General features: G+C 50.6%; 1 protein-coding gene across 30 annotated transcripts in view; it reads left to right on the top strand.

Annotated features, from left to right (window-relative positions):
• Nucleotides 1-22,832, top strand: part of SYNRG (synergin gamma) — an 89,493-nt gene extending 66,661 nt beyond the window's left edge. For 19 of the 30 annotated variants that reach the window (XM_070061044.1, XM_070061036.1, XM_070061043.1 and 16 more), the window contains 8 exons: nt 2,703-3,296; nt 4,272-4,435; nt 5,566-5,619; nt 6,155-6,251; nt 7,925-8,073; nt 18,369-18,479; nt 18,780-18,815; nt 19,833-22,832. In XM_070061044.1, coding sequence (XP_069917145.1) covers nt 2,703-3,296; nt 4,272-4,435; nt 5,566-5,619; nt 6,155-6,251; nt 7,925-8,073; nt 18,369-18,479; nt 18,780-18,815; nt 19,833-19,964 — 1,337 coding nt within the window. In that variant the 3' untranslated portion in view covers nt 19,965-22,832. The remainder of the gene's footprint in view (nt 1-2,702; nt 3,297-4,271; nt 4,436-5,565; nt 5,620-6,154; nt 6,252-7,924; nt 8,074-18,368; nt 18,480-18,779; nt 18,816-19,832) is intronic. The other 11 variants (XM_070061037.1, XM_070061039.1, XM_051824685.2 and 8 more) reach the window with 5 other exon arrangements.
• The last annotated feature ends 803 nt before the right edge of the window (nt 22,833-23,635 follow it).

The following is a 23,635-nucleotide window of genomic DNA, read 5'->3' as shown; positions in this document are numbered from 1 at the left end:
CTTTGGTCTCTAGGAAAATTGCTACCCTTTAATAGATGAGATTCTGTCATTTCCCAAAAGAGCCTTTGGGGAGAGGCTAATAATAAGAATACCGGTATTAATGAAGCGTTCTCTGAATGTACTCTTTGAAGACGGGTGTTAGGTTTCAGCGTGTCTGCCTCCCAGTTGAACTTCACCTCATTTGAGTCTGGGCACCTTCTGATCCCTGGAGACGGTGGGAGGAAAGAGGACAGCAGGAGCAAGCAAGCATCCTGCCCGAGGCTTGTTTCCTTCAGTCTAAACCACACAGTTGTCACCGCAGTCTTTTTCCCCTTGTGTTTAATGAGCCACATACGAACGGTACCATTTGTACTACAAATGTAAAATACACCATCGTTCTGTAAGAGATACTTGTTTTTCACTGGTTGGCTTTTTGTCCATCTTATGTTGTCTATTTTTTATTATTAATTTAGATGCTGTTTTCCTTTTTTTTTTTTTTTTTTTTTTTTTTGACAGGCAGAGTGGACAGTGAGAGAGAGAGAGACAGAGAGAAAGGTCTTCCTTTGCCGTTGGTTCACCCTCCAATGGCCGCTGCGGCCGGCGCGCTGCGGCTGGCGCACCGCACTGATCTGAAGCCAGGAGCCAGGTGCTTATCCTGGTCTCCCATGGGGTGCAGGGCCCAAGCACCTGGGCCATCCTCCACTGCACTCCCTGGCCACAGCAGAGAGCTGGCCTGGAAGAGGAGCAACCGGGAAAGAATCCGGCGCCCCTACCAGGACTAGAACCCAGTGTGCTGGCGCCGCAGGTGGAGGATTGGCCTAGTGAGCCGCGGTGCTGGCCTAGAGTGCCCTTTTCCTAGCCAAACTTAGAGAGAGACTTGGGTTTACTGTTAGAAGTCCTTTGGAGGAGCCAGCGCTGTGGCATGATGGGTAAAGCCACTGCCTGCAAGACCGGCATCCCATTTGGGTGCCAGTTCGAGTCCCAGCTGCTCCACTTCCAATCCAGCTCCCTGCTATGTATGGCCTGGGAAAAGCAGTGGAAGATGGCCCAAGCATTTGGGCCTCTTCCGCCCATGTATGTTGGAGACCCTGATGAAGCTCCTGGCTCCCGGCTTAGGCCTGACTCAGCACTGGCTGTTGCAGCCACCTAGGCAGGTGGAAGATTCCTGACTCCTTCTCCCTGTCTCTCCCTCTTTCCCTCTCTGGCTGTAATTCTGTGGAAATGTGAGGAGTCCCGGATACACATGCACCATGCGGTGTTGCTGCCAAACAACAGCAAGCATCCAGGTGGCTCACCTGTTGGCTTGGTGTTGAGAATGTAGGTCACAGAACCGAGGAGCATCGGCCTTGTGTCCGAGGGTCACGACCTCCCACACGGTGACCGAAGGGACTCCAAGTGCCTATCAGCCGCGCTACACCAGCCCCACCAGCTTTCCCCAGCCTCAGCTGGCTGTGCGTTTTGAAAGCAAGCGAGAAACGCTTCGCCTAGCAACACCACTGACCCGATGAGTGTACTTTTTCATTTCACTTTGAAAGAATTCTGTCCTGGGCCCTAATGTGGCCCCTCAATGTCAAGTGAAGGTGGTGACAGCCATTCTGAGCCAACACTGGCTGCGTCATGTCGCTCGCTGGGTCGCCTTCTGTGCACCTTACCACAGTTCACATCCACCTGAACTGTTCAGAAGTGTGAAATGATTGTCATAAGGTTGTACAGGCTGTAGGTGGTGGGGACAGGCTCAGGTCCAGCTACATAAAGGAGCCGATGTCTGTACCTGTGAAGTTATGTAAACCTGTTGGAAGGAGGCTTTGTGAAATGTCTGGGCCCCAGCATCTATTGTTCCCCCTCCTCACAGCCCCCTTTAAATGAGGCGGGGTACAGAGTTGAAAGAAAAACAGGAGCTAAGCAGGACCCAGCCCTTTGGTGCTTCCCTTAAGACCCAAAGTAGATTAGATTTTTTTCTTGGCTCCTACTCCATCACAACAGTATGACGTCCAAATTGACCAAAAATAACAACTAGGTAAGTAACTGCTTCGTTAAAATCTTGTATTTCTGAAACAGAAATTCCTAATAATTGGTGAAGACTTCAGAGACATTGTCACTTTAGTTTTGAGAGACTGTCAATCTTTAATCAGGTTGCTGTGTACATTCCATTTGGACAGGTTTTTTTTAATTTATTTATGTAAAGAGAACAGATTTCATGTATTTCCTATATGCAACTTTAAGCCCATAATACATCTCACCGTCCCTCCTCTTTCATTTCTTTTTTTTTTCCTTTTCATGACAACATATATTCAGGTTACTTTATAACCATAGGCTTGATCCTCCAATAAAGGTTTTACAGAAACGTTTTCTAACAAAGTTGAGACACAGACGTGTTTTAGGCAGCAGATAAATTAAACACATTTTAAATGATCAAGGAACAGACCATTTATTAAATGACTATAATCTTAGGTTAAACTGCACCTATTAGTAGATGAACTGCTTATCTTTTTTGGTTATTTAATATTCAAAGACAGTGATTCTTTGTGACTACATATGAATGCCAACTCAAGGCTAAATGGGGGTTTTCTAAAGATCAGATTTTTATAGTCCAACTTCTCCCATTTGGGGCCAAGTTCTAAATTTAAATGACTCCGGCATAGCCTAAAACTGATCAGATGTGCCAGGCGTTTTGCGTGACTCGTGAGCTTGCCTCTAATTGTGGGGTCTTATTTCCCTTTCAGATGTAGAGGACTTAAGATACGCTGCTTTTGGAAGCTACAGTAGCAATTTTGCAGTGAGCACACTCACAAGCTGTGACTGGTCAGACAGGGAGGATGCATCTCAGGGCAGAAAATTCTCTCCATTTGTCCTCTCAGCAGGAAGTGGGTCCTCGTCAGCCCCCTGCGTCCTGCAAAAGAAAGAGACTTCCTTTGGCAGCTCGGAGAATATCGCCATGACGTCTCTCTCCAAAGCAGCCGCCTTTCCCAGCGAAGGTGCTCTTCCTGACACCACCTTCCCAGCTTTCGCCAGTTTCCAAGACGTGATTCCTCAGGCCAGTGAGCAAAAGGACTATGAAAGCAGGGACTACAAAGATTTCACAAGACAGGACCTGCCCATGGCTGAACGTGGCCAAGAGCCCGCGTGTCTAAGCCCGGCTTCCAGCAGCGCCTCTTACGAAGCCCCCAAAGAATGTTCAGACGATTTTGGAGAGTTTCAAAGTGAAAAGCCCAAAATCAGCAAATTTGACTTTTTAGTAGCCACTTCACAAAGCAAAATGAAATCCAGCGAAGAAATGATCAAGAGTGAGCTGGCAACCTTCGACCTGTCTGTTCAAGGTGAGTCGCTTCAAGTAGGTTTTCCACTGATACGTTAGATGTTCCTTACCAAGAATGAAATGGGGCTTCCTAGCAGGAAATAGATTTTTCAACCTGTGAAATCGGGGTCAGTAAAAGAGAAACCATACTGACATTTTCCCTAAGACTGAGTGGAATCCAACTACTTGTAGACGAGACCCAAGCTTGGCACACAACTACCGTTGCGCTGCTTGTCTGGTTAGAGGTGTGCTATTTAAAACAGCCTGAGAAATGAATTTGATCCACTTGTGGGCAAGTCAGCTCTGCCTTTGGTCCCTGGCTCCAGACAGCACCTTTCATCCGCAGGCTGCCCTCTGGTGGTTGTGCACCTGCCTCCATCCTGCAGGTCTGTTTCGATTGACCCACTTAGAAGTTGGTTGTTTTTATTTTTTCTTGATGTGTGAAATAAAATCACAAGATGTCATGGTTTGGATTTCTAGTTTTTTCTCAAAAGTCATAACATCTGGCAGTAGGAGGCCAGCCAACAGGAGCTGAGTCAGAGCACCCCTACAGATTACAGATGGGCCCTGCTGTCTGGGTTTGCGTAGTCCCCTCTTCCTGTCTCCAGCTGAGCTGCTTCAGTCATTGACTTTACACAGGGTCTGCTTGACCCCATCCAGAGGGAAGGGGAAGGGGGTCTTTAGCTTCAGTTGGGTTGAGAGCATGTAGGCGCTGAGCAAGAAAGCCGCTGTTAGTGACTGGAGAAGCCACACAACTCCAGCGGGCTGGCGTTCACAGAGGCCCCTGTGTCCTCCAGGCTGTGGTGATTCTGCACTGAGAATTGTGGGAGAACGTAGCAGGGAAGCCAGGCGAGAGAGAAGGACGGAAAGGAGTCAGCATGTCGCTTCCCAGCCCGAGTGCCTGTGCCTTTCCGTGTGCCCCTGGGCCTGCGCTGGTAAGGAAGGGGCTGTCTTGGCCAAGAAGCCCCGAGTCTCACCCATGCCTCTACCTCTCCAGGATCACACAAGAGGAGTTTGAGCCTCGGCGACAAGGAAATCAGCCGCTCCTCCCCGTCTCCGGCCCCAGAGCAGCCTTTCCGAGACCGCTCCAACACACTGAGTGAGAAGCCGGCTCTGCCCGTCATCAGGGACAAGTACAAGGACCTGACAGGCGAGGTGGAGGTGAGCTGCTTCCATGTGCGGACTGAGAGCTTCGCCAGGGGCGAGTGAGGGGCAGAAAGGCCCAGGGCACCCAGCTGGAATGGCCCACCGCGGTGATAGCGCGGGCCCTGGCTGAGGAGAATCGCAGGCACGGCGGTTAGTGACCCTAAGTGTGAGATTCTTCATGCAGATTCAGCAGAAGGGAAGCACTGGGGAAACGCTCCGTGAGCACTTAGTCCTCGTCATCTTTGTAAGTGTGCGGACCTCTAAAGGCCGGGGGGTGCCAGCATCCCCTGTGAGCTCCGCTTCCAGTCCAGCTCCTGCTACTGTGCTTGGGAAAGCAAGACAGCCCAAGTGCTGGGGCCCCTGCACCCCCATGGGAGACCCGGAAGAGCCTGCTGGTCCAGCCCTGGCTGTTGCAGCCATCTGGGAAGTGAACCAGCAGGTGGAAAATCTCTCAGTCTCCATCTCCCTCTTTCCCCCTCTCCCCTCTCCCTTCTTTCCCCCTCTCTCCTCTCCCCTCTCCCTTCTCTCCACTCTCCACTCCCCTCCCCTCCCCTCTCCATTCCCTTCCCCCTCCTGCTTCTCTGTCCTCCTCCCCCTCCTTCCTCCTGTCTCCCCCTCCCTTTGCCTCTCCCTGTCCCTCTCCCTCTCTCTTTCCCTCTGTCTCTGTTTCTTCCTCTGTAACTCTTTCAAAAGAAAAAAAAAAAAAGCCCAGGGAAGAATGTACATCTGACCATTTCCATTGCTGCAGCTCCCCCCCTCCCGCTGTCTCACCCCTGTATGCAGCAGGCCTAACTGTCCACTCCCCACTCCTGCTTCCCACACACGCACACAGCCTGATGGGAGAGGTGTTGGTGAGGATCTTGCTTGAAGGAAGGCTTAGTGCCGTTATCGCCTCCACAGGTGCAGGAACGTTTCCGGCAGGAAGCTGCTTTTGAACATTTCCCTCGGGCTCCCAGACTCCGTGCTCAGGAGTTAGATGTATTAGTAATCGCACATAACCATTAGAGCTCGGAAAGATGAACTGCTTGCGCTAGAGTTGTTTTAATGACAGGGAAAGGCTGCTGGGCTCTTCGAGTTGACAGAAGTCATAGAGACGGGATTCTAGGCTTGCCTGTGTAACCCAGTTGTTTTTGTAAAACCCACAGGAAAATGAGAGGTACGCGTACGAGTGGCAGCGATGCCTGGGCAGTGCCCTGGACGTGAGTATGTCACTTCTGCGTTGCTACCTCTCAAGGCCTTCCCCCTGTGGCTCCCGCTTCTCCTGGGATCTTAGTGGATCTTAGTGGGCAGTGAAGCTTGATGCAGGCCTGACTTCCATGGCCTTGTGCACGGGGAAACTCTGTCTGGACAGCCAGGTACCTTCAGTGAGGCTTCCCTCCCACTTAGACCAACACTGGCTCATTTGTCAGTGGTGCCCGCTTCTGTCACCATGTTTATAAGCTATGTCTCACCCCTGTCTTAGTCACAGAGATAGTTAAACTAGAGAGCCTCTGTCTTCTCTCTCCTAGAGAACTGGAGGATTGGTTCTTTAGGTTAAAGTTGAATCATCAGGTCTGTTTCAGCATAGTGTCTGTCTCTCTCTCTCTCTCTCTCTCTCACACACACACACACACCTACCTCAGCCAGCTAGCCTTACCTGTGAAGCCCAGCTTTTCAGCTGGGTTGTCTGACAGTAGATCAATTTGCCATGACTTTCCCCGGTTATATAAGGTGATGTGATTTCCTTTCTTGTAGGTCATTAAGAAGGCAAATGATACCTTAAATGGAATCAGTAGTAGTTCGGTTTGCACAGAAGTAATTCAGTCGGCTCAAGGCATGGAATATTTATTAGGTACGTTCTTTTATATCTTACTTACTCGAAACCATCGGACTTTGTGTTCTTTTCCTTTCTCCCTCACGTTAAGTATGCTAAGCTAGATCTCTCAAGCTGCATAGGACTTCACTAAGTAACATCTGCATTTGTAGCTGGATCCTCAAGTCCCAGGCAGCAATGTTTGGCTTGAGTTATCTGTGGCTAAGATGCCCAGTCCTTGTATACGTAGTAGTAGCAGTGTACAGTTATACCGGTATGACTGGCTTATGGAAAATTCTGAACTAGTGAGGCAGTAAAATGAAACTGTTGGGTCTCCAATCAGTGCCCCCTGCTCTGTGGATTATTCCTCTGCACCCCTCGTGACATCGCAGACCCCTTTGCTTCCCCGCCACTTTGAGTGACTAAACATCACAGTTCAACTTGAAATCTCAGTCTGCGTCCAGTCGGCGTCCCTCCCTGCCCCTCCCCACCCCCAGCTAAACTCAGGCTTTCATGTGACCAGAGCCTCGCGCACTGCACCCTGATCTTGTCCAGGTCTTTACTCAAATATCACCTCCTGAGTGCCGTCTTCCCTGGCTGCTCTTTCTCATAGTATTCCCTCTCCCGTGCCCCATCTCGGTTGTTTTTTCTCCTTCGTCCAGACACCTTTAATAGCTCCCATTTCTACTTGTTCTTATATTCACTGTCCATCTTCCTCTGCTAGCAGGACCCTCCAGGAAGGCATGGCCTATCTTCTGGTTTGTTCACTTCTGTGCCCTAACACCTAGTCTAGTGCCCGGCACATAGTGGGCATTCAGGAAAATGTGCTGGGAGAGTGGCTAGTGAGAGCATGTGGTCTCTGCTTTACCCTGCCACCTTAGCTCAGTTTTACTGCATCAGTAGGTGTCCATCAGGAAAGGGAAGCCTGGCTTTTTCCCTGATACCTACTAAAGATTCTCTTAGGTGCCCCATCATGTGCCTTAAGATGGGTAAAACCTGCCCTTCACTGGTGCTGTCCACGAAGCTTGCAGGCGCCCTTAACTGCTCCAGGATTCACTCATGCAGGCTGGGGGCCCCGCTTCTGACTGTCGTGTTACACGGGCAGGGGCTGTTAGCAAAATGTGAGGGTACTGGGCACCTCTCCCCCTCGCCTGAAGTCAGCCACAGTGCAGCGACCACAGAACAACAGCCGTTCCGCACCGTGTGCTGTGTGTAAATGGCGCGAGAGGCCTGGGGGATTCAGGGAGGTGAGAGATGACTTTGTGATGATATTAACACTTAGACTGTTTAGACTACCTTTACGATTCCCACTTTCAGCCAGTTTATTGGAATTTCCCAGATTCAAATATATGGCCTCATAAAGAGCCCTAAAAAAAGCTAATTAAGTTGCTTTAACTGTTCTCTGGACACTGCTCTAAGCCTTGTATAATACTCACTCATGTAATCCTCTCACCGGCTTTTGGGGCAGTCTCACACACGAGCAGACTGAGGTGCAGAGAACTTAGATGTCCTGCTCCGTCCAAGATTACAGAGCAAGGAAGGGGCCGGGCCGGGATGGGAACTCAAGCAGTGTAGTTCCAGAGTCTGAGCGGGTCCCACAGCATGGCGTGCGCCCCTCTGTCCACACACTTGGCATAGGTCCCCCGTGATCATCAGCGAGCAGCAGACCTACTGCGTCTCCCTCATCCCTTTCTGCTCTCTCCGTCGGCCAGGTGTGGTTGAAGTGTACAGAGTAACCAAGCGTGTGGAGCTGGGGATCAAGGCCACAGCAGTGTGTAGTGAGAACCTCCAGCAGCTGCTGAAGGACATCGACAGAGTGTGGAACAACCTCATTGGCTTCATGTCCCTCGCCACGCTCACGGTAAGCCCATTACACCGTCACTCTGCTTTCCAGAAACCTAGGCTGTAAAGCAGCGTGTGTGTGCCGATGAAGAGGATAGAGGTGGCCACTGGGTCGCAGTGTGTTATAGGAGGGCAGGGACGTGGGCAGTTAGTTGAACAGTAGCACATGGGCTTCTGGATAGTTCCAAGGCCTGTTTCACCTAAATAAAGTACGAGGATAGGAACACTCACTCCGTCTACATCTTTCTTACTTCATAAACCCAGGTGAGAACTTTGCTCCCTTTTGTGCTTCTGGTTAGTATTTATGTCCCTGTGTGTGTTCTAAAAAGTTACATGACGGATCATGTTGGTAGCCTTTTTTATGTTTGGAGGTTATTTTTATTTTTCCTGTTGGGAACAGTTCTAATCTGAGTAAACAACTCTTGCCACCTTTTGGGATGTAGTATCTGGAAGTGTGCCTGGGAGGACAGAGCGCACATTTGCACAAGTGCACGCCTGCAGAAGTAGCCATTGTCACTTTTATCAGGTGGCTGTCCCCGACGGCATGGACCAGTTGTCAGTGCTGCCAGCAGTATTTAAATTCGCAGTTCTCTACCTTGTGTCTAGCTCTGCTTGTCCATTCTTTAACAAGTATGCAGTGACTTCCTAAGGTTGCTCCCTTTATTTTTCTTTCGTTTCCTGAGATGCTTTGCAGTGTTCCAAATGACAGTTTACTCTATTGCCTTGGTGTATAAACTGATCATCCTTGACTGTTTACTCAATGGAATATGGTTCCCGACCTTACATATTTCATCTGTGCAATACACGTCTATGTATACACACACACACACATAAGGCTAGTAAACTTTTTTCTCTTGTTACATCACTTTTTTACATTTTATTGGGCAAGCTATTATTATTATATTTTTAAGTATTCATACCTGTTCAGTTTTTCTCTGATGATGTCCGTTCTTTGACAGTGGTCAGACATTTATGTTCCCTCCACGGAAGGAGTAAATATGCTTTTTTTTTTTTTTAACCTTTCACTGTGAGACCCACCTGCATGGGATTGCAGCTGTGCGCAATGAACGAATTCTCACTGCCCTACAGTGATAGCCAGGTGCATGCCCAGGCGTCCCAAAGACACATCTTACAGGCAGATCATCTCACCGCTGTTAGGGTCCTTCTGCTTTTCAATATTAAGTTTTTAAAGAGTTTAATTCCAAAATCTGTTTTTTTTTATCTTCAACCATTTTGAAATTTATAACCTAAAATCATACTGTTTAGGTAATTATTTAAATATGCTTCTGGCCAATATCATACAGAAATGGAATGTAAGTATTTGAAAAGATGAAAGTATGTTCATACTTTATATGGTGCTAAGAAATTTCTGTAGAAAACTAAAATCAGTAGGCTTTATTTATTGAGTTTTGTAGAAGTTCATACATTTCTAGATAAAACATAACTATTAAATCAGCGCCTTATCACTTCTGAACTTCTGACTTCATAGCTAGGGTTACTGGTTCCTTTTTGTTTTGTTTTTGACAGGCAGAGTGGACAGTGAGAGAGAGAGACAGAGAGAAAGGTCTTCCTTTGCCGTTGGTTCACCCTCCAATGGCTGCCGCGGCCGGCGCACTGCGTTGATCCAATGGCAGGAGCCAGGTGCTTCTCCTGGTCTCCCATGGGGTGCAGGGCCCAAGGACTTGGGCCATCCTCCACTGCACTCCCTGGCCACAGCAGAGAGCTGGCCTGGAAGAGGGGCAACCGGGACAGAATCCGGCACCCCGACTGGGACTAGAACCCGGTGTGCCGGTGCCGCAGGCGGAGGATTAGCCTAGTGAGCTGCGGCGCCGGCCTGGTTCCTTTTCTAGTATCATTCGTTTGTACACCGCTATGCATTTCTTTCTCTCTCTCTCTCTTTTTTTTTTTTTTTTAAGATTTATTTATTTATTTGAAAGTCAGAGTTACACAGAGAAGGACAGCCTGAGAGAGAGAAGTCTTCCATCCACTGGTTCACTCCCCCGTTGGCTGCGCTGATCCGAAGCCAGGGGCCCAAGAACTTGGGCTGAGAGTTGGATTGGAAGTGGAGCAACCATATGGGATGCCGGCACAGTGGGCGGTGGCTTTACCCGCTATGCCACAGCGCCAGCCCCGAGAAAAGTCTTTCATCTACTGGTTCTCTCCCTAGGTGGCCATAATGGTCAGGGCTGGGCAAGCCAAAACCATGAGCCAGGAACTTCATTTGGGTCTCCCATGTGGGTGGCAGGCACCTAAACACTTGGGCTGTCTCTGCTGCTTTTCCCAGGCCATTAGCAGGGAGCCATTAGCAGAAGTGGAGCAACCAGGACTCGAACCAGTGCTCATGTGGGCCACAGGAATTGCATGCAGGGACTTGGACCCTATTCTCCACGTGGCCACTCTCCCAGGTCCAGGTCAGGCCAGAGCTCCAGGGGCCTCAGAAGATGAAAGTGGCCCACTGGGCCCTTTCCCGGCCCGACTCCTGGGCTTTCTCCCTGGGCACGGCTGTCCTGGTGGCAGGGAGCTGGACCGGGGGCTCCCAGGCTCTCGGGTCGCTGGGAGTTTGCCAGGGCCTTGGCCTTCTTATTCATGGATGGAGAGCTGAAGCTCCTCCTCTTCCTCGTGCCAGTACTGCCCTCCACGTGCTGCCTGTCATTAGGGGTCAGGAGGAGCTTGGTTGGAACTCAGAAACTGCATAGCCCAGGGTCTCCAGGGGCTGAGGAACCGCCTCTCTGGGAAGCCAGAGTCCGTTTGCGTGTTTATTATCCAGCTGCCTCATGCTGCCACAGCCCCAGCACAGGGCCTGGTGGGAGGGTGGCAGGTACCCGGTGCTTGAGGACAGTGCCCGTGTGCTGGGCCAGCAGCTGCTGGTCAGCCCCCTGGATAGACAACAGCAGCAGGGCCTGGCCAAGGAGCTGGAAAGAGCCCGCAGGAGACTTCAGCTGGTCTACACTGCAGCTGCCGAGCTGCCCAGGTGCTCCACCTGCCCCTCGGCCAGAGCCCCTCGCATGTGATGCAGGCGTGATGCAGATGCTTGGTTTGCCAGTGCAGGAGGAAGTCCTCGGGGCCACGTGACCGCAGGGGCAGCACCTGGGGCCGCAGGTGGGCGGCGAGGAGTTCCTGGGCGCTGAGCACGCAGCCCACGGGCACCTCCACGGTGGCGGGCTTGGGGGAGGGGTGCCTCCTCAGTAGTTTCTTAGGCTGGAAATGATACTGGCAAAGCTCATGCTGCCCTGTGCCTGTAGTGCTCCCCCCATTCGTGGTCTGAGACGCCCTCTGGTGGTGGCCGCCTGCCGCCTGGGCGCACAGCAGCCTGGTGCTGTCCAGAGGAAAACTCGTGCAGTGAGATGTGATGTGCTTGGATTGGCAAGTAGCTCCCTAAGTGCAGCATCACCTTGAGGGATCAGGTGGGTGAGGGTTGAAGTTCAGCAGATTTGAAACAAAGAAAGAAGGCAGTCCTGGAGAACAAAACTAAACCATGTTTGCCGTAGAAGATCTAAGAGAAAGGACACTTACTCTGCAGACCTGTAGTCCAGCGGAAATCACATCGGCTCTTTAATTCCATGTTCTCCTCCGTATAATACTCTCTAATCCTCTATGTGAAATAAGCAGCGGACTTCAAGATGTTTCTTCCTGTTGCTGTGAAATGTCAGAATAGTTTACTTTTCACGACAGCATTTTTTGTCCTCTTGTCAGTGTGTGCAGCGTTGTAGAGACAGTGTTGACTGCAGCCCTGTGTGGTTATCTTCAGGTAACAGTGGGGAACTGCCAGGCACAGAACAACGGCCTCCTGCAAGACGCCCTTGTCCGTGGGACCTCTGAGGGTGTCACTTACATGGAAGAAGGAACTCTGCATGTGGGATTAGGTCACGATGGTTTATTTGGGAAAATGATCCTGGATTATCCAGGTGCGCCCAGGATCATCTCCAGGATCCTTCCTCTTCTACGTGGAAGGCTGGAGGCTAAGAGAAAAAAGGTAGTGTGACCGCAGAAACAGAGAAAAAGAGGGAGGGAACGGCAGATGCCTTGACAAGGGGACCATGAGCAAGGGAGTGCACAGGCAGTGTGTAGGACCTAAGAGAGGCAAGGAAATAGATTCCTTCTAGAACTTCCAGAAGGAGCACAGCCCCACTGTTTCAGACTTCTGACCTCTTCAGGTACGGGAGGATACGTTTGTGGTGTTTTGAGCCATTGTGTTTGTGACTTGTTACACCAGTGCAAAGACAGCATTATACAAAACATGACCATGCCACTTCCAGAAGTCTAGAATGGTGGGTCCTGTTTCTCAATCACACCCTGTCAGTCGGATCAGGGGAGGTTGTGAGGCAGTGACCAGCAGTCCTGCCCCCAGCTGCAGCAGTAGACAACAACAGTGCTTTGCTTGTTGCTTGTGCTGGGTGTTCATCACAGGTTGGAGGGGCTCTGTGCTGTGTCCTTCTCAGGGACCTGGCTTAACAAGAGCCTTCACCACGTGGAACGTGGTCACCACAGGAGGGCCAAGGGAACGTGACAAAGAGCACATTGGTCTTCCAGGGCGCACGTGGGAATTGGGCTCTCAGTCTGCAGCATGGCCAGATCTCAGAGGCGGCAGGGAAGGCCCATGCTACCATTTGTCCAGAAAAACAGGAATGAGAACATTGGTGGAGAACACCGAACCCTTCTTCCTTAATAATGAGTCTCGGACGCCATTGCAGCAGTTGATGGTTGACCAAAGAGTCAGGGTTGTGTATCCCGGTCTGACTCAGAGTTTGCCATGTCAACAGGCCATGTGTAACATAACTTCCTCTTACCACGTGCTTGAAATGCCTACCTGGTAAAGTAAGTGATCACTTTGTGGAAGCCTGTAGATGGCATAACTTCTTTAACAATTTGGGTCAAATTGTGAGTGTACTTCCTGCTTGTGGGTGGGTACTTAGCAAGGTTAAATTTATCTTTTGAAAGATTAATTTGATCACAAGGGAATTTGTGCAGAGCTTTATGGTTCTTTGTTGGAGTTGTAGTATGACCTTTTCATCCGCTTTCCATAATTACACCTTTGGTATGTAGCTACTAAAGGGCCTGTACTAATTAGGTTGATTTCCGGATCCAGATTTGGCCATTTCTACTGATGTCTGTCACAGTCCTGAGTGAGTAACATGATGCAGGTCTAGCACGCAGATCACACAGCTGATGCTGTGCTTTTAGCCTCTTGGAAAATCTTCCTAGTTTCTTTTCCAAAGTGAGTAACTGGGATAATCATGGAGGCGATTTTTCCTGAGTCCCAACACCAGCTGCGGGGGGCAGTGGAGCGAGAGAGAGAGTGTTAGCATTTTTCAGATGACAGTGCTGGAGAGCACGCAAGTGGAAATACCAACCACTTCTACCTTAGCCCCAAGTGGCCCTGATGGCACTCACAAGAGAACAAGAAAAACTGCCCGGACCTGGCCATGGCCGTCTAAGTTTACTTCCGTCACCCAGCCCAGAGTCCTCTTCCCCACGCTGATACCATTTGCTTCCGTCCTGAGCTGTGTCACTGCATCCAGCTCAGGTTTGCCTAAGGAACCTTTGTGGAGCTGGTTCATGGGATTTTTTCAAAAAAAATTATTTATTTATTTATTTATCTACTTATTTATTTGAAAGAGTTCCGCAAAGTGGAGAGGCAGAGAGAGAGAGGTCTTCATCTGCTGGATCACTCCCCAGTTGGCTGCAACGGCCTGAGCTGCGCTGATAAGGGGCCAAGAGCTTCCTCTGGGTCTTCCCACTCAGGTGCAGGGGCCCAAGGACTTGGGTCATCATCTGCTGCTTTCCCAGGCCATAGCAGAGAGCTGGCAAGCATCCAGGACTGGATTCGGTGCCCATGTGGGACGCTGGCCCTGCAGGCGGTGGCCTTACCTGCTACACTACAGCGCTGGCCCGGACATTTTGTTTTTATATAAATAATACATTTTTACTTGGATGATCAAAACACTGAGGTGACACCTCGGGAATACCTGTAGAAAATGCACCTCTTACTTGGACGGAATTGGCCATCATGGCATCCTAGATAACTTCAACATCCATGAGGACAAACCAGCCAGCAGGCCAGGCTCCCAGATCCTTGGCCACCCGAGCTGCAGGGCTGCTACTCGCGTGCCCGTGCTGGGCTGTTACCCATCACACTGCAGCGCGGGCACGCTGCACTGCAGGCCGCTCACTTCCGGAGCCCAAACTGGACTGCTTCACTTGCACTGCTCTTGTTTTCAGCTCTCGAGACAGAACAACTGTGGTTTTTTTCCCCCGTTTTATTTTTTGTTTGTTTGTTTGTTTTGAAAGTCACTGTTTCAGGCCACAGTGATACGGTGTAACTCTGCAGTTAAATTCTAAGCAGGCTGGAATTTTTTTAAAATTTATTTGACAGGGCCGGCGCCGCAGCTCACTAGGCTAATCCTCCGCCTAGCGGCGCTGGCACACCGGGTTCTAGTCCCGGTCGGGGCGCCAGATTCTGTCCCAGTTGCTCCTCTTCCAGGCCAGCTCTCTGTTATGGCCAGGGAGTGCAGTGGAGGATGGCCCAAGTCCTTGGGCCCTGCACCCCATGGGAGACCAGGAAAAGCACCTGGCTCCTGGCTCCTGCCATCGGATCAGCGTGGTGCGCCGGCCGCGGTGGCCATTGGAAGGTGAACCAACGGCAAAGGAAGACCTTTCTCTCTGTCTCTCTCTCTCACTGTCCACTCTGCCTGTCAAAAAAAAAAAAAATTTATTTGACAGAGTTACAGACAGTGAGAGAGACAGAGAGAAAGGTCTTCTTTCCATTGGTTCACTCCCCTAATGGCTGCCATGGCTGGCGCTGTGCCGATACGAAGCCAGGAGCTGGGTGCTGCCCCCGGTCTCCCATGCGGGTGCAGGGACCCAAGCACTTGGGCAATCCTCCACTGCCCTCCCGGGCCACAGCAGAGAGCTGGACTGGAAGAGGAGCAAACAGGACTAGTACCCGGCGCCTCAACTGGGACTAGAACCCCGGGTGCCGGCACCGCAGGTGGAAGATTAACCAAGTGAGCCACGGCGCCGGCCAAGGCTGGAATCTTTTTTTTCCCCTTTTTTACAAGGTTCCCATCACCCCCTTTCTGTCTTCACTTCCTTTCCACCTGCTGAATCCAACCCTTTCGCTTACCATCACTACATAGCCTGCAGGTATGCTCGTTAGAGAAAACCCACCTGGATCAGTAAAGCCGGCTACCTTCTACATGCCCACCCGACCCACCGGGTGCCCACAGAGACCATCAGTCACGGGCTCGCTCCTGCTTTAGAGGGAGGATTGGCCCTCTCAGGGGAGCCCCTTGACTTCCAGGCCCCTACAACAGTGTCCTTGTGTCACAGTGGGGTGTTGGATCCAGGTCTTACTGCTTTGCAAGAGCTGATTATTAAATTTTCAGGAATTTTGTGAGACAGTTGCTCAACAGAGCCATTATAAAATTAAAAGATAAAAGTTTCCAGCTCAGTAAATGATATTAAAAACAGGTAGTAAATACAGCTTTCTCATTCTTTTGTTCCATTTTACCATGAACTAGCTTTGGGGTTTACGTCTATTCATCACAGGGAGCCAGCGGGCCCTGTTTGCTCAGGGATGAGGGAGCTCCTCAGGGTAGAGGCGGAACAGTTTTGGACAAACCATCTTTAGGGCGCAGTTACTGCTGACCGATAGGACTGTGCCTCTCCTCCTGAACTCTGGGCTCAGCAACACACAGTGGCAGCTCGGAATCCGCCGACCGCGTGGATGCTGGCGCGTGTTACAAAGCGGCACTTGGTTTATTGTTTTGCTGATTGTCTAGACTTAGAAAGTGATGGAGAAAATGTGAATAATGCAGATTAAACTTAAAAGTGTGTTGTGTCTGAAGCCTTAGTTTGTAAATAGTACAAAAGTGCAAGAGAGATTGTCCCATATTCAAGAACTACTATCTGATTCAGCGGAGGAAGTCAGCCAAGCCTTTGGCAGACAAGTGAAGCCCTGTAGCCATGTCTTTGCTACTGGCCTTGAATCTTTAACATGCAATCATGCAGGGCTCATGCCAGAGCCACACTCATCCCTGAAAGCAACCATAGCATGACTGAAGCCAACTGCTGGGCACAAATCAGGGGAAGTCTCCTGCGAGAATCAGTTAAGTCCACAGCGTTTACAGGAAAGATGATCATATAAGTGTGTGTGTGTGTGTGTGTATACACTTTTCTTCTCCTTGGGAAAAGTCAGTTCTCGGTGGGAGAAGGAGTGACTTTGCTCCTACAGAAGCCAGGGATCCTGCTAACCATCTTAAAATGCAGATGATGGCTCCCACAACAAAGAATTATCTAACTGGAATGTCAGTGGTGTCAAAGTTGAGAAACTTAGCTCCAGGGCATGTGTAATACAAGCCAAGTAAACTGGTCTAGGGATTTGTGTGTGTGTGTGCTTTGTAAAGATTTATTTATATGAGAGTTAGAGAAAAGAGAGGAAGAGACAGCGAGAGGTGTCCAATCTGCCGGTTCTCTCCCCAAATGGCCACGATGGCCGGAGCTGGACCAATCCAGAGCCAGGAGCTTCTTCCAGGTCTCTCACATGGATTCAGGAGCCCAAGCACTTGAGCCATCTTCTGTTGCTTATTCAGGCCGTTAGCAAGGAGCTGGATCAGATGTAGAGCAGCTGGGCCTCGAACTGGTGCCAAAACGTTATATTAAGAATCCAACTCTTGGGCCAGCGCTATAGTGCAACAAGTAAAGCCGCCACCTGCAGTGCCAGCATCCCATATGGGTGCTGGTTCTAATCCCAGCTGCTCCTCTTCTGATCCAGCTCTCTGCTATGGCCTGGGAAAGCAATGGAAGATGGCCCAAGTCCTTGGGCCCCTGCACCCATGTGGGAGACCTGAAAGAAGCTCCTGGCTTTGGATCGGCACAGCTCCAGCCATTGTGGCCATTTGGGGAGTGAACCAGTGGATGGAAGATCTCTCTCTCTTAGCCTCTCTGAAACTCTGCCTTTCAAATAAATAAATAAATAAATCTGTTTAAAAAAAGAATCCAACTCTTGGGGCTGGTGCTGTGGTATAGCAGGTTAAGCCTCCACCTGCAACACCGGCTTCCCTTATGGGCACCGGTTTGAGCCTATCTTCATTCCTCCCTGAGGTTCCCTCTTGTCCCTTCCCAGTGAGCCCCCATCCAATTCCTGACGCAACCAGTACTCCAATTTCTGTCACCATCGTTACCTGCTCTCATACTTTACTGTTTTACTGTGTGTTCTTATTTCTGGCTTCTTAGCATAAAGTTTTAAAAAGTCATCCATGTTGTTTCAGGTTGACTCTTCTGTTGCAAGTAGTCTTCCATGCTATTGCCATACCATAGTTTGTTTATCCATTTACCTGTTGGCAGGAACCTGTTCTATTCCAGTGTGGCTAATAGGAATAATTCTGCTATGCACGTTCTTATACAAGATGTCTTACTGACACATCATTTCTTCCTTCCCGTACCAGCCTTTGACTTGGAGGCCTTTGCCTGTGCTGCCTGTTCTGCACAGAATGGCCTTCCCTCAAGGGTGGAAGGACGGGAATATCATTTTATTGTTAGAGTTGTATCTGCGGGGGCCAGCGCTGTGGCACAGTAGGTTAACTTCAGTGTGCAGCGCTGGCATCTTTTGTGGGCGCCGGTTCAAGTCCCAGCTGCTCCTATTCAATCCAGCTCTCTGCTATGGCCTGGGAAAGCAGTGGAAGATGGCCCAAGTCCTTGGGCCCCTGCACCCACGTTGGAGACCCAGAAGGAGCTCCTGGCTTCAGATCAGCCAGAGTTGTGGCCATTTGGGGAGTGAGCCAGCAGATAGAACAACTGTCTGTCTCTTCCTCTGTCGTAACTCTGCCTCTCAAGTAAATAAATCTTTAAAAAAATTTATCTATGAACTATATTGAATCTGTTAAAAATTAAAATAAAACATTTATAAAAAGAACACCCTTCCCTCCCCTACCTCGCCCGACCCCAGCCCCTTCACCTAGCACGTGCCTGTCAGGACTCTCGGAGACTCCTCTAGACCCCGGAAGCATTCCCTGGCTGCAGACTCCTCCCTCGGGTTGGGCTGCGTGCCTCGCCCACGCTTGCCCCTACTTAGGCACTCGGAGTACCAAATCGCCCGTTACCCACCCCGCTCACACCTGGGCCGTGAGTTTCCAGAGCACAGGAGACAGGTTTGCCCTGCGCTGGCATCTCTAACGCCTAGCACACAGCAGGGACTTGGTCAGTGTCTGGGAAGTGAAATTCTCTGGTGTATCAGACAGACTTGATTTGCTGGGGAGAAATGATCAGGGAGGGAAGCAGACGGCATTCAGGACTGCTGGGTTCTTATCTTCACAGCCAGATGAAAATTCGCTGGATTTTTCCTCCTGTATGCTGCGGCCCGGGATTAAAAACGCTCAGGAACTTGCTTGTGGGGTGTGCCTCTTAAACGTGGACTCCAGGAGCCGGGTGAGTCGCAGGCTTCTCCCTAAGACGCCTTGGGGACGCCCCCCCCCCCCCCCCCCCGCTTATTTCACTGCAAGCTTTGTGATGAGAGGCGCAGATTTGAGAGTCCTGGAAGCCGGCCTGGGAACAGATACATCCTTTCCAGGGGGCAGTGGGGGCCGCTGGAGGGGGGGAGTGGCTGCGGGCCTTCCCTGTACGCACTGGGGTGGCCAAGAGCAAAGGTTCAGCGTGGAGGGCCTGGCACGAGGCAAGAGGCCCTCTTGTGGGAGTTCTGTTGACCTTATGGTTTCAACGTTATTTCAGAAAGAAGAGAAGCCTGCAGAAGAACATCCTAAAAAAGTATGAACCAGTTACGCGTTACCTTAGCGTCTCCATCTGACTTTTGAGTGTGGAAGGCAAATCGGATGATTCTGTTGCCATCCTGAATCGTGCCAGTCATGACCTCTTCACTGAGTCACTTTCGTTCCCATACTGTCTGATTGAATCAGTTAGCGTGTGCGTGGGCCCTCGTCTGTCTGGTCTGCATGCTCCTGTCTTGTAACTGGCTTCCGTGGTGCAGTCATTTTTCTCTGCGATGGACGGGGGAGCGGGAAGAGCAGCTTCTGCAGGATGGGAAGTTGTCCTTTCACACGGGTCCGGAGCCAGGGCTCGGCCGTCACGGACCAAAGCAGCCTGTTGGGCTTGTTGAGTTTTGTTTGTTTACTGGCCGTGCTTTAGAGGACCAGCCTCGGGAAGCGGTGGAGGCGTGGACTGCTGCTCTCTGGCTGCCTGGAGTTTCCCTACAAGTGCTGCTCATCTGGAAATCGTCCTCACGTGTTTAATCGTCCACTTCCGTTTTCCAAACTCAAACCTCTGTGGACTTTTCAATCGTGTGGATTCAGTTGCTCACTCCCAGTGGCTTCTGACCCTAAGCGCTGTTATCCCTTCTTTGAGCATTTTTCATGATAGCGCCGCATTCAGCCACAGAGATGGAAGGAATTGCCATTCTAGGCAGACTCTGGCCTCGCCTCGGGCCAGGGCTCCTTTCAGCACAGGGAGATGTGAAATCACCCACTCCCCTCGGCTATGTTCAGTTCCCTTGTCATGAACTCCCCTCACCTCCCCGTCTCCCGTCTGCCTTTTCTGTGAGAGACTTGGCCGCCTTTGCGTAAACGGAGTCTAATGGTGATGCTTTTTCTGAATCTTTCTTTAGTGGTTAAAAAAAAAATTCTCACTTGAATTCTGTAGCTACCTGCTTAGCTCTGTGTGTGCCATTCGGGCCTCAGCTCTGTGACCTGGAGAGATGTCTCTGTTGATTGCTGGTAAGCTCATAGATGCAGAAAAGCCTGACTTGCCCCACATTTCTATTTCTGGCAGGCATTCAACTCCGAAACAGACAGTTTCAAGCTGGCATATGGAGGACACCAGTATCACGCCAGCTGTGCCAACTTCTGGATCAACTGTGTTGAACCAAAACCTCCTGGCCTCATCCTGCCTGACTTGCTTTGAAAGCCTCCTTTATGAAGCACCAACTGTGTGTGTGTGTGTGTGTGTGTGTGTGTGTGTGACACCCATGGGGTGCACAGGGACCAATAAAATGTGAGTCCTGCAGAGTTCATCTCCATGAAGCTAGCTGACTTGCCGGCGAGGTAAGGGCGAAAGCACTGTGGGGGCACTCCGCCCTTCCCCCAGAAAACCTGATCCCCAGCCCCCACTGCCAGCCTTTGGGATTGGCATAAAGCTGCCCTACCCAAGCTGCACGTGGTGCTGGGAGCTTGCTCACTTATCTCTAAAGATGTTTTAAAACACGGACCACGATTTCTTTAACTGAGGGGTAATTTGCTGCTGCAGTACTGGAACTGTGGGGTTACCACGTGAAGGAAAGCACATTATTGTTGTGTGGGACTGGAATTAGCAAGACCACGCCTCGCCTGGGCGTCTTCTCTGGAACACCCAGTGTCCTGTGAAGCAGAGTGCGTGGACGTGCGCTCAGCTTGTTCACGTCTGGATGCATGGAAAGGGGAAACTGCGGCTAGACCGCCGCTCTTGGTGTAGGAGGCTGCGGCGCGTCGGCAGCCCCATGGCAGGCCGGGGAGGGCACTGCTCCCACGCCTGCCGCACAGCCAAGCCGTTCTCCGCTCCTTCACTGCTAAAACTGTCAGCTCACAAGAAGCCTCTTCCCTAAAGCCTGCCTGGGCTTTGGTGAGAGCAACTCTGCCTGCCCACGGCCTGAGCGAGCAGGAATCTCCCTCCCTTTGGGGTCGTCCCCGGAGCCCCGTTTTGCTGCAGGCAGACTGTGACCAAGGTAGTTTGCAGGAGAGGCTGGGAAGGCGGCGCGTGGAAGCCCCTTGCGGTGTCTGAGAGACCTGCAGGTGGTCCAGGCTGAAAGGAATGGTGAGCAGAGGAGGACGAGGTGTGCGTGGCCTGGAGGCCTGGAGGCCTGGAGGCCTGGAGGCCTGGAGGCCTGGAGGCCTGGAGGCCTGGAGGCCTGGAGGCCTGGAGGGAGACTGCTCAGAAGCGGCACCGGACTCGAGAGGGAAAGGGCTTATGCTGTCTGGGGCAGAAACTCTTTGCCGTTGAAACCAAGTGCATAACATCAGGGAACAAAAGCTAAGCGGTCAAGGGCTGTGTTGTTCCTGGGAAGAAGGATCTAGAACACACATTTCTCTGGGTCGTGTGCTAGGTGCTTTCTACAGAGACGTTGGCTCTTCCGTGCTTCGCTGTGTGTGACGGAGGCCTGCCCCAGACTGTTGATTTGTAGACTGAAGGTTGGCTTTGTCTCTGGAACTGCTGCTTTCCCACAGTTTGTGGATTTTTCGCATCTCGGGACAAACGCTGAGGGAACTGTCCTGTCCCCACCTTAGACCTCTCACCTTCCCTCCAGGGAAAGCACAGAGCATTTACAGTAAGCAGCTGTGGAGGCTTCGGCCCCACCTTGCTGGGTCCGGGAGCTCGACTCATTCACTGCAGGTGACACCATCTCCCGCCAGGAGTGGCGGCAACAGCTGTGTGAACCATGGGCTTGGTGCCCACCCCAGGTAGCCAGTTCTCAGCAGGCTGTCCCCGGGGCCCGCGCTGGCAGCACCAGTGTTTCTACAGGCTCCGCGTTGCACACTGGAGCTGTGGCAACGGGCCCCACCTGTGTAATTCCACAGCACTCGTGTCATCACAGCTGTCCCAGGTGTGGCGCTGGGGGGAGGGTGCAAGGGGAAAACTCGGCCCACGGCAACAAAAAGCCTTTGCTGTGCCAAGTCCCCGTGACCTTTCCTCTCTGAGTTCTTAGGATGTTTCATTAGCAACCACCGTAATGACTGGGAAGTGCAGAATGGCACTGTGCTGATTTTCTGCATAGCGACATGGCTTTCAGCTTCACCTCATCTCTTCCCTCGTGAGCCCAGTGTCCTTGGAAACGGTAACCAAGGTTACTCCCTCCACACCCTGTGTGTGTCAGGCGGCTTCACCTCTGTGCTTGAATGGCGAGTCACAAGCACTTTTCTTTTTTGGTATTATGCTTTGCCCTTAAAATTTTTATGGGTTGATAAGTAATTTGATTTTTGTCTGGACATGCTTGAGACAGAAGCACAGGTGCACCGGCATATGATTCACGTCAGATTTTTCCTGTGGCTGCTGGCTAACCTTTCATATGGTTTTGCGTATTTTAAATTATTTAAATATTTTGTTTGCGTATACTATTTTTTTTGTTAAGTCTTAGTTGTTTAAAGATATCATCTGCTTGCCTGTTTTCTAAGTGTGTTCTTAGCTGTGAGGATTCTAGGGGCTGTCAAGAGAAAGGCCTGCCTTGAAATGCTTGCTATGCTTTGGGGGACCACTGCGGAAATTCCCCCTGGCCCCTGGAGGCCAGCTTCCTTTGTGAGGAGCTGATAACACTGGCATTTCTGAGGAGGGAGCGCTACAGCCTGCTGCAGGTCGTTCCAGCCGACGTCGGCACGCAGGGCGGCTTTGGTGGGCCTGTGCTGCTTTGTGCACAGGTTAGTCTGTCTGTGGGAAAGTGTGTACTGAGTAACGATGTCAGACAGCCCTCTCCTTGCAAACTTAGGGTGAGGAGATCAAGCTCACTTAAGCTCTCGCGTGTGAAAAATGCCACTTTACACGTTACTTTTCTAAGAACCTCTCATTTTGAAAAATGTTGACTTACTTCCATTACTTGTATGCTGATGTGAATATAGTGTACACGTATCCTGTGTGACAGCTGTTTTGTAACTGTGGCTGTATTAAGCAGTGCGTGCTGTGGGCCACAGTGAAATGGGTTACCCTGTGTGATGTGCAACTTGGTCCTGTATTTTAAGATGCTGTAGCTTTTGTCCTTTGTTTGCGTTTTAATAAATAGCTCTACTTTACATGTTTAGACATTATAAAGCTTGACCTCTATGATATTTTCGGGGTCTTTTCTGCAATAACCACTTACTGAATTCTACTAGCAGTAAAACAAGTGTAGATAGAAGAATGTCATGCTTCTAGACTTTCTCTTTTCTTAGTTAAGAGTTCAGACAGATGCAAGTCACTAAGAGGAACAGGGGCCAAAGCACGGTGTGAGGCTTCCCAGATGCTAAGAACACCCAGTGCCAGGATTTCCACAGGAAATTCTTTAATAATCAAGAACACCCATCACCAGGTGTCTTCTCATGTAGTACAATGATTATCCTCAGGTTGTCACTCAGACTACAGATGTAAACGGCTGGCTTCATACTAATGAAGTCAGTCTCTGGACTGTTTGGATCATGTGCTGATGTTGCGTTTGTTGGTTCTTCTGATTTCCCATGGACACTGTTATCAATTTCATTTCATTTTTCCTACTTAGACAATAATGAAGCATGCTTTTAAAAGTAGGCAAATGGTATAACGCAAGAAAAGGTAGAGTCCAGATGGAAAACCATTGCTGTGGATCAGGTAGAATCTGGAAGACACAATTTAAGTATGGAGCTACTGGTGTATTACGGCTTCCTGCCAAACAGACCAGAAAGGCTAGAAAGCGATTCTGTGAGTAAGCAATCTACAGCCTTGGAACTGCTGTTACCAACTGTATGGAGAGACTTCCAAGTGGCTCTCTTACCCAGAAACAAACTCGCTGTGGTTTCCTAGGAACGCGGAGTAGAGACGAGGCTCACTCAGTGTCTGCCCCGCCCCGGTGGGTCAGGCTGCCAAGTTGAATGGGCAGGGAA

The sequence above is a fragment of the Oryctolagus cuniculus genome, chromosome 17 (genome assembly GCF_964237555.1).
Source record: "Oryctolagus cuniculus chromosome 17, mOryCun1.1, whole genome shotgun sequence".
Lineage (NCBI taxonomy): Eukaryota > Metazoa > Chordata > Mammalia > Lagomorpha > Leporidae > Oryctolagus > Oryctolagus cuniculus.
Note: the sequence above shows the minus strand (reverse complement) of the source record. Positions and strands in the feature narration are given on the sequence as shown.